This window comes from Arvicola amphibius, chromosome 1 (genome assembly GCF_903992535.2).
Source record: "Arvicola amphibius chromosome 1, mArvAmp1.2, whole genome shotgun sequence".
NCBI lineage: Eukaryota > Metazoa > Chordata > Mammalia > Rodentia > Cricetidae > Arvicola > Arvicola amphibius.
In genome coordinates, this window is record NC_052047.1 from 142407244 (window position 1) to 142417214 (window position 9971).

At 40.4% G+C, this 9971-nt stretch overlaps 1 protein-coding gene across 1 annotated transcript; it reads right to left on the reverse strand.

Moving 5' to 3' along the window:
- Nucleotides 1-8724: 8724 nt before the first annotated feature.
- LOC119823139 (olfactory receptor 13G1-like) lies at nucleotides 8725-9642 on the reverse strand. Its single transcript, XM_038342954.1, has one exon. The coding sequence runs from the start codon at nucleotides 9640-9642 to the stop codon at nucleotides 8725-8727; it is 918 nt and encodes a 305-aa protein (XP_038198882.1).
- Between the last annotated feature and the right edge of the window lie 329 nt (nucleotides 9643-9971).

Consider the following 9971-nt stretch of genomic DNA (forward strand, 5'->3'; position numbering starts at 1 on the left):
TAAGAAAAAATACCAGAACAAATCGTTAAGATGGAGAATTTATGAAGTACAGCTTGTCATGAATTGTACTGACCAATAAAGAAAATGAAAAGTTAAAAAAAGGAATATAGGTGCTCCAGAAATTGATATTCCTCATATCATGTGAGAGAGGATCCAGTTAGTTCTTTTTATAAGCTAAAGTCTCTTACTTTTGGGGATATTTGTTGTTAATATCTCCCAGGACATAGCTGCAAGCTCATTGGCAATATTTATTGTCTACCCATAATGAGGAAATTCAGAATGTGTAAAAGGTGGCAAAATTTCTACTAGGTCTAATCCTAATGATGAAGTCTCAATTTTCCTTTCAGAAAAAATCTAGAAACCTTTTCTATGGAGATCCTTAAATTTTTACTCTGTTTTTATGGTAAAAATTCCATTCTAAGATAGTATCTTCTCTCTTCATAGGAATTCCTGTAAGAGAATGTGTAGAAGATAAAATAGCCAGAAAACAATTAAGCTCTGGATGCAAGTGATTCACTTGTGCATTCTGTAATTTCTTCTCTATGAAGCCAATTTTCTCTCAGCATCACATGATAATTCTCTTGGACTATTTAAGTCCTTCTCACCATGTAGGGTTTGAAATAAATTACTTTGATCTTGAGTTATCAATCTAATTATGGGCTGTAACCAGTTAATATATCCCAGCAATTTTTGAAAATTATTATGAGCTTGTAGTTGATCTCTTTTGAAGCTTTCATAAACCTATCTTATATCTTAAGTAATTAACAGAATCTCCTCTCTGTACTTTTTCAGGAACAATTTATAATCCCCAACAAGGCAAATTTTTTTTCATTACCTTTTCAAACAGGTTTTGAATGTATCTGAGTCTGAATCAGCTAGTAAGATATCCATATAATGGTAAATGATAGTTTGAGAAAACTGTTTATAAGTTATTTGTAATGGATGTTATATAAAATACATTCATTGTGGAAGAATTTTCCACTGAAACCTTTTAACAGGCTGGGAATTATTACAAGTAGGAACTGTGAAGGCAATTTTTCTCTATCTTATTTTTATAAAGATATATATATATATATATATATATATATATATGAAACAGTCTTTAAAGTAAATCACTATAATAGGTCACCCCCTTAGTAATAAGGAAGGCAAGGAAATTACAGGCTGTAAAGAATCCATTGCTTGGATTATCTTATTTACAGCTCTCAGATCTGTTACTATTCTCCATAATTCTTTTTTAATGACAAATATAGGAGAATTCTAAGACTAATCAATTCTTCAATATGTTGAATGTTTAGCTGCTTCTGTAGAAGTTGTTCTAGTGCCTATAATTTTTGTGACAGCAAAGGTTATTATTCCACTCACACAGGTTTATCAGTTAACAATTTTAAAGGTAGGGTTGTTGGTTCCTTTGAAAAACCAACAGTTGTGCCCTGCTTATTCATAACCTGAACATCCAGTGACTGTTCTTAAAAATACCTTAATATCGCTCTCAGAAGCATTCTTTATGTTTTAGTTTATCATGAGATTGAGCCTGTGTTTTCCATTTCTGTAACAAACCACATCCTCATAAATCATTGCTATGTTAGCCATGAATGGCCCTAATTTTTCTCTCTGTCCTCTGTCCCTATTCGTTTGACTCAACTTATGATTTTTTTTTACCTAAGATAAACTCTAATCCCTAGAAGTTACATACTTACCTCCTGAAAAGGCCAATCTGGATGCCAATATTTTGGTGAAATTATTGCTATATCATCCATGTCAACCAAACCTTCAATTACAAGGGCATTATCCATATTCTTTGGTCTTTGATCTTTATAGAAGATTGTCAAAATACTTGTTTTATGATCTCTCTTGACAATTTTGTTTTATCTACTGAAGCTGATCTGTCATCCAGTGCAATATGATTTTTAACAGCAAGCATTTGGCCCTTTAATTGCTCTGTGGCAATTTAATTCCTATGCTGACAGGGAATGATTGAACCAAATTTGACATTGGGGTCTGTGAGAGGTCCCCTAAGGCATTTCCCAATGGCAAAGGGTTACCTGTCCCTTGTTGATCTACATTCATTAGTCCAATGTCAGCCTTTGCTGCACCTTCTGCATACTCCAGAAGGCTGGGGCCTTCTGTTTGGATTATCTTTAAACCCATTTCATGAGAAGGAATCTATGCCTGACACTGCTCAGGTGGCCAAGAATGTGAGACGAGATAAGCCATGGACTTAGGGAAGACCAAATACTACTGCTCTGATAAAGTAGCATAGCAATAAAATGATTCCTAATGACATTCTGAAATAGCTGTAAGTCAGTGTCTTGTTTAGCCAACATCAGAGAGAGAAGCTTCCTCCTACATAAGATGGTAACTAATACAGAGACCCACAACCAAGCAATGTTTGAGAGCTTGTCAAGTCCTAAATGGGACATCTCCACCAAATCCTTCCCCCTAGGGCTCAAGGAACTATGTGGAAGGGGAGGGGGAAAGATTATAAGAGCAAGTGGGGATGGAAGAGATCAAGAAAACAGTGCCTTCTAGACACAACAGGATACACATATGAATTTCATAGAGACAAGGTAGCATGCACAGGACCTGTACAGGGGTAAGCCAGGGTCCCAGCCCTGGAAGGAAGGAAGAAGGATAAATGAATAGAAGAGACAGACCTTATCTTTCAGAGCTTGATGGCTCACAATATACTACATGCTATGCTATCCCATTTGGGTCTCATATAAAGTTTTTTCCTTGAAGTTGGTAAGTAGGTAATTAGTGTTCTGTGGGTGATAATGGTTTCTAAAATATAAAGGGATATCCATCAGCTGTGTGAAGCTCAGAGCAAGTCAGTCTTCAGCCTAATGTTAGGCCTTCTAATCTTCTCACATGGTATAATGATAAAAAAAATGACTGACAAAATGACCTGCTAGACACAGAGCTGAAAAATCTAACTTCCTATCAATTTGTTGACACATTGATCTGCAAAGGACTGTGTTGTAGACGCTTTCTCAGAGTATAAACAGAACTAATACCAAGGCCCTGCTTTCACTAATGTTCTCAGAACTGAAGCAGGAAGCAAGTCCTCTCCTTCACCACTGTTCTCTTTTGCTGATTTGCTGTTTGCTTGCTGTCGATAGCCTGAGGTCCTTGTGCTCACAGAGCAGCACTAGGGCTACTAGGAATGTTACACACACAGAGTAGTCTCCTCAGTGAGGGAGAGGGATACTTACTTTCCACCCTGAAAGCTGGGAGTGGATGTAGTTAATGGCTGGTGACCTGTGCTGTGTGCAGGGTCTGGTCACACCTGACTCTCCAAGACAATTTTATTTATGTTTTATCGAGGTTTATGTCCTCTTAGGTTTTAGAAGGATCGTTATAGCAGGTGAAAGCTGGCTACAATATCTGAGGGTAAATAAATTAGCTCACATGTGTCTTTTATCATGTCTCATTTTTTTCTTCCACTGCTCTCTCTAATTTGCTGCTCCTCTTCACTGTTCCTTTGCTATTCTTTCTCATTATTTTCACCCATCCAATATGGTTTCCAGTTTCTGTACCCACAGACATTGAACAAGTCTAGGCATGCATTTTACAGAATCACAGAAACAGGTAAAGGAGGCACCTTTTGTCTCAGAAGGGGCATGACTGTGAAGCTCCCCAGCAGACACTAGGAGGATTAATTAAGAATGGGACTTTAAATCAATACAAAATTCTAAGAAGTTTTTGTGAACTGACTTTATTTCTTAAGTGCCACTAATTAAGCTAGAAGTTTATGATTAATAATTGTAGAAAATTCAACAGTACTGTTACATTTTCTAAACACCTTTGCTTCCTTCCCTCCTGGCTGGGAACACAGCCTTTATAACCAAAGTAACCTGTGGGCCTGGGAGGAAGGTGAATGTGCTTGATTTGCATTAGTGTCTATCTGGCTGAGTTAAAGTGAATGTTTTTGGGAACTTTGCTTCCAGCATGTTAGGATCCTGAGCTGTGTCCTAATACTTGGCATGGACCTTAACACAGAGCATTCCTTCTAGTCCTGAAATTATAAGGACCACACTCATATAGACCTCTATGTAAGTGGCATTTTCCTGCCCCAACCGCCTGTTTCTAAATAACCAATGCAGTGACTCAAGATTACTAATAAGTGCCCTGCTGATAGTCCAGGTTTGTTATTCCCTAACTCTTACATTTAAATTAACCCATATTTCTTATGTATGCTTTGCCATGTGGCTCACAGCCTGTTATCTCATTTTCTACATATCCTGTATCCTTGGCCGCTGGATGGCATTTGTTCTGACTCCTCTCTTCTTCTTCCAGAATTCCTCTGTGTCTGACTGTCCCTCCTATACTTCCTGTCTGGCTACTGGCCTGTCAGCTTTTTATTAACCAATGAGAATAATACATATTCATAGTGTAAAAGATTATTCCATAGCATTTCTACCTTTTTGTCTAATTATAAAGGAAGTTTTTTAACATAGTAAAACTATATATAACAAAACAGTTATTAAGTAAGAATTACAGTTACAATATCTAGTCAACTTGTATTTGATAAAAATAGAGAAAATATTTATTTCTTTTATATTTCTGACTCAAAAGATTTTTTTTGTTTTTTTTTCCTAATCTACCTTCTAACATAACTAAGGAAAACTATAACTCTCCATCAAAGACCACAGAAGTATGAAAATTTAATGATAGGGACATCAGGCTGTTTGGACAGTGACCCAAAGTTCCTCTGTAGTGATGCATCCAACTCTTGCCTACAGGACTAGCATATCTGACAGATTTTCCCATGAATCAGGGGATTTTGAAGGACTGTCCTACTTTGTCTTGGGAAAGTGTGTCAGTCTCTTTCTTTTGTGTTCTTTTGTAATTCAGCTGTCATACTGTCAGCAGTCAAGGCAATGGCAGGTCTTGTCCAGTAGCTAACTTTTGCCTCAAAGGAAGTAAACTCCATATGGATTTTCATAGATGCCCATCATCTTCTGTGAAGTAGATTGGTGTTGCCAGGAGCAGACATGTCTCAATGCCTTAAGTTATTAAGCATATTGCATGCCATATTCTGTAGGCATTTGAAGTGTTTAAAGACTATTTATCTAAATATATCATTATATGGCCTTGAACACATACTTAACACGACTATAAGTTTGACTATTATAGATGATTATTAATCTGTACTTCTTAATTATACCTTACACTTTTTAAATGAGCTGCATAAGCACAATATGCCCAAATAAGAGTAGAAACATACATACAGGATAACAAATTAACTTTACATTTGTATAAATATTCAAAAATTCATACCAATGTAAAATATTTAGGACTAGTAGTTGCTTTTTTGACTTAAAAGTAGATTCAATAGTCTACATTTTTATCCTATTATTTCTGTATCCCCCATTTTCTTTTCAGAAAGAGATCCTGAACCCAATCTCCTTTGGTTAGCTTTTTTTCCTGACATTACCAATAACAACTTGTACCCAAACCCCTTAAACGGTAATAAATATCCATAACCCATTTTGGGGGTACTGTGGGAATAGTTTTCAAGACTACTTCCTGTTAATTGGGGGTGCTGGTAATCTTTGAGGGAACCTTGAGAAAATCAGGATACTTGTGAGGGCTTGGTTGGAGCATTCTGTGGGGTTGTATCATCTTAATCAGTAGACTTAAAGCTGTTTTGGATGATGGATCACCTGGACACCTGCACTGGTGTCTGGTCCCCTTGCTCTGAAAGAACATAAACTTTTAAAGGTAGCATACATATCTGCAATATCAGTTATCTGACTGGCTTTTCCAAATTTATGTGTAATGATCTAACTGATGAAAATAATCACTATATTATTTGCTTGTTGTGGCAGTACCTTGATGCTTGCTGGTTGCCTACCCTGTGCCAAGAGCAGAAATAATAATAATAAGACATTGTCTTGCTAATAAAAGTCCATAGTCTTCATAAGGGAATAAACAAAATTGGGGTAGTCTTTAACTGGGTTGTGGGGATGGATAGTATTATAGAGTGAAAGGCAGCAAGGAGGGATAATTAGCACTTTGGATGTTTGAAACCATATATCTTATATATAGTTGAAATGAAGTTATACCACTTGGGATGGTAATGTCCTCCCAAAACAAATGACTATGTAGCAAAAACCACAGTACCATGCATAAGAAACTTTCTTTTGGGTTGTTGGCAGAGTAGTCCAAGCATCTCCCAAAACAACTATAACGTATTATTGATGTCCTGGGTGGCTTCCTAGAATTTAAGGGTGTAGAAGGAGCGGTGGGGCTGTGTCCGCCACCCAGCTAGCTTTACCCAAAAATTACATGGAAACTGTATTCTTTTAAAACACCGCCTGGCCCATAGTTTCAGCCTCGTATTGGCTAATTAACCCATATTTAGTAATCTGTGTAGCACCATGAGGTGGTGGCTTACCAGGGGAGATCTTAACGTGCGTCCATCTCGGAGAGGAGAGGCATGGTGACTCACTATGGCAACTGCCTGAAGCGTCTCCCCTCTCTTTCCCACAATTCTGTTTTGTCTACTCCGCCTACCTAATTTTCTGTCTCTTAAAGGGCCAAGGCAGTTTCTTTATTAATAAATGAAAGTAACACATAGACACTTCTTCATCATAAGGGTAAGTCCTTATTGCTGAAGACATCATACACTTGACACAGGATTTAGAGAGATCCAATTACATTTCATCCCGAAGCCTCCTCACTGAGGATGAACTTTCATAGTACCAGAAGTTAAGATATAGGTTTCCAAGAAAGAAAACCAATCAGTATCTTTCCCAGTGTGGTACCTACGAATCCCAGCACTGAGCAGCATGACAAGTTTTCCCTAAAGGTAAAACAGGCACTTTCATTGGCAGTAACCAGCAGCTGTCTAATTGGACCTAAGATCCACTCAGTATGGCACAATTCATGCCTGGGACTGTAAACCTAGACAATTACCTGTGGCTGGACAGGTCAGATACACTAGAGTAGACCCTATTACTGCTTTCCCAAACCAGTGGAACCTCTAACTGTATCCTTCATACTTATCCCTATTCCCATCATGTGGCTCCCATCCCTCATCAAAGTTTCTTTTTGCAGCAGACAGGGACCAATTCAGAAATCTACAACTGTTTATAACTGCTTAGTCCTAAAGGATACATCTATTACACAACCACACACCTAAGTCTAGAAGAATATCAAACAAGAGAAGTGGAAGAATTATGCCCCAGAGGATCAAGATATCTGCTGCAACATTGTGTCATCTATATTGGGAAGCTCAAGAATATGATTACTTAAACAAGACCTGAACAATGACAGGACTGGTAGGCATGCTAACAGCGATCTGTGAAGTTATAGACGATTAATGACTGCTTGGAGCAAGAATCAGTCTTCCCCATGGACTAGGCCCATAATTGGTTATCTAGTATGAATTAGTAAGCTCTAAACATGTATAAATATGAGAAACATGAATGCTCTAAAGGTTTTACTTACATATTTATTTACATATGTGTGTGTGTGAAAATGATCATAATAAAGAAAAAGAGGCCATAAAGTTGAAAGGAAGGCATAGAAAGGGTTGAGAGGATGAGGGGAAATGATAAAAATACTATACACACATATGAGTTTTATATAAACTTTCAAAAAAATACAAAAATTAGCTTTTGAATTGAACTGGTATTAAAAGGAGAAATAGAAACTAACCATTTTCATGAACTTCAGGTCAACCAGGAGGAAACAGAGAGGTCAAAATGTCATCAGAGTTAGTCCATGACCATTGGAACAGCCCAGGCTAGAAGTAAGGATTTGGGTCAGACACCAAAGATCTCTGGATTTATTCCAAAAAGTCAGCAGGACCTGACTATGCTCTTTCCTAGTTCCCTTTCTACCTACAGCCTCCAAACCATCAGACCCCCAAGCATTCACCAGCCTCCACAGTGGGAATGGAAATGATGAGGCACTGTTCAAGAAACCTCTTGCTGCCAGCACTGTATGCTGCTGACACCCTCAGGGTGAGAGCCAGCTTTGGCAGGGAAGCTGCTGACTAGCATTGGTGGTTCACATTGGACAGGATGGAAGGCAAAGGCAGGTGTCATCTCATCACACAATGCCACAGCATACCCACAGCATGGTAAAAGCCTGCCTCCGCATGTACTGGCTTTGTGGGACCCTAGTCTATTTGAATGCAAAGCTTCCTAGTCCTGGATGTAGTGGGGAGGGCCTTGAACTTCCCACAGGGCAGGGTTCCCTGCCCTCTCTTAAGGAGGGAGGGAGAGGGAGGAGGGTGAGTGGGGGAGTGGGAGCGGAATGGGAGGAGGGGAGGAAGTGTAAATTTTTGAATGGAAAAAATAAAAAAGCCTGCTCCCCAAAGTCTCTGTCAAAGGTACTAAAAAGTAGAAATAATGTTTTTAGAGAATTAACTTACATGATGAAAACAAATGTCCTAGAACCTCCAAGCCCCTTTACATTCTTAGTTCCCCTACCTACATGCCAGCCACATCCAAGGCTGAGTAGCCTTTAGGGTTAAAAGAGAACAGATGCCCAAAGCACTGTCTACCCAGAGCTCCTGGCTCGTGGGTAACATATGGTCCTGCAGGTGCCACATGAAGGTCCCAGGTTTTCTCCTCTGTCAAGTACAGCAGTTGAAGGTTGTCCCTTATGGCTTGGCAGGGTATGTCCTCAGGAAAAGGGAAAGGGACCTCCACCAAACCTGAGATCCCCCAGTGCAGCAGAGAGGAAGGCATCAGGGCCAGCATAGACTCAGCAGCAGGACAGAAGTCTCCTAAGGGCAACTTTGACATCCTTGTTCCTCAGAGTGTAGATGAGGGGGTTCAAGGTGGGTGCCACAGAGGTGTAGATGACAGACACCACCTTGTCCTTGTTCAGTGAGTAGCTGGAGGAAGGGCGGATGTACGTGTAGATGACGGTGGAGTAGTACATGCTCACCACGATGAGGTGGTCAGAGCAGGTGGAAAAGGCACGTCGCTTGCCCTCAGCAGAGCGAATCCTCAGGATGCTGGCCACAATACAGCCATAGGAAATCATGGTCACAGAGAAGTTCCCTACGGCCAGAAACACATCTGCAGCAAAGGCCATGGCTTCGTTCAGTTGTGTTGGAGCACAGGAGAGCTTCAGCAGTGGGGGAATCTCACAGAAGAAGTGCTCTATCACATTGGAGCTGCAGAAGGGTAGACGCAGCATCAGGCTTGAGTTCACGCTGGTGTTAGTCAGGCTGATGGCCCAGACAAGGCCAGCCAGGAACACACACACCCGAGGGCCCATCCAGGCACTATAGTGCAGGGGGCAGCAGATGGCCACAAAGCGGTCATAAGCCATAGCTGAGAAGAGCAGAAGCTCTGCCCCCAGTGACCATGTGAAGAAGAAGAGCTGGGTCATGCAGCCCCCGTAAGAGATGGTCCTCTGCCCAACCATGCTGTCCAGTAGTTTGGGTAGGATGGTGGAGGTGCAGAGGATATCCACCATGGCCAGGTTGACCAGGAAGAAGTACATGGGGGTGTGTAGGGATGGGCTGGCACTGATTGTCACCATAATGAGCAGGTTTCCTGAGATTGCAGCCATGTAGAGACAAAGGAAGCTGAGGAGAAGTGGTACCTGAAGATGAGGCATCTCTGAGAATCCTAGGATGAGGAACTCGGTGACCAGTGTCCCATTCATCATAAATCTGGGGAGGCCTCAGGACCCAGGAGCAGTGGGTTTTCTGAGGCAGCTCTGACAGGATCTGAAGAGGAAATTCATGCTCTTGTCTCAGTTTTTTTTTTTATAATAACCCACCCCAGGTGTGTTGAAACCCACTAAATCACAGACTACCTATGGTAAGAACAGAGCAATGTGCCACCTAGTGTAGTACTTATGGTTCTAGGTGTGGGACTTCTAGGAGATTTGTATGACCACTCATGAACCTCGGGGACCCTGGATATTTCTTCATTGGTAGAGATCTTTCCCCAATCTTCAGGGACCATGGATCATGGCCAGGAACACTCCAGGGG

Bases quoted from the DNA above. Each gene is read 5' to 3' on its own strand.
- LOC119823139 (XM_038342954.1), bottom strand. From the start codon at position 9,642: ATGATGAATGGGACACTGGTCACCGAGTTCCTCATCCTAGGATTCTCA.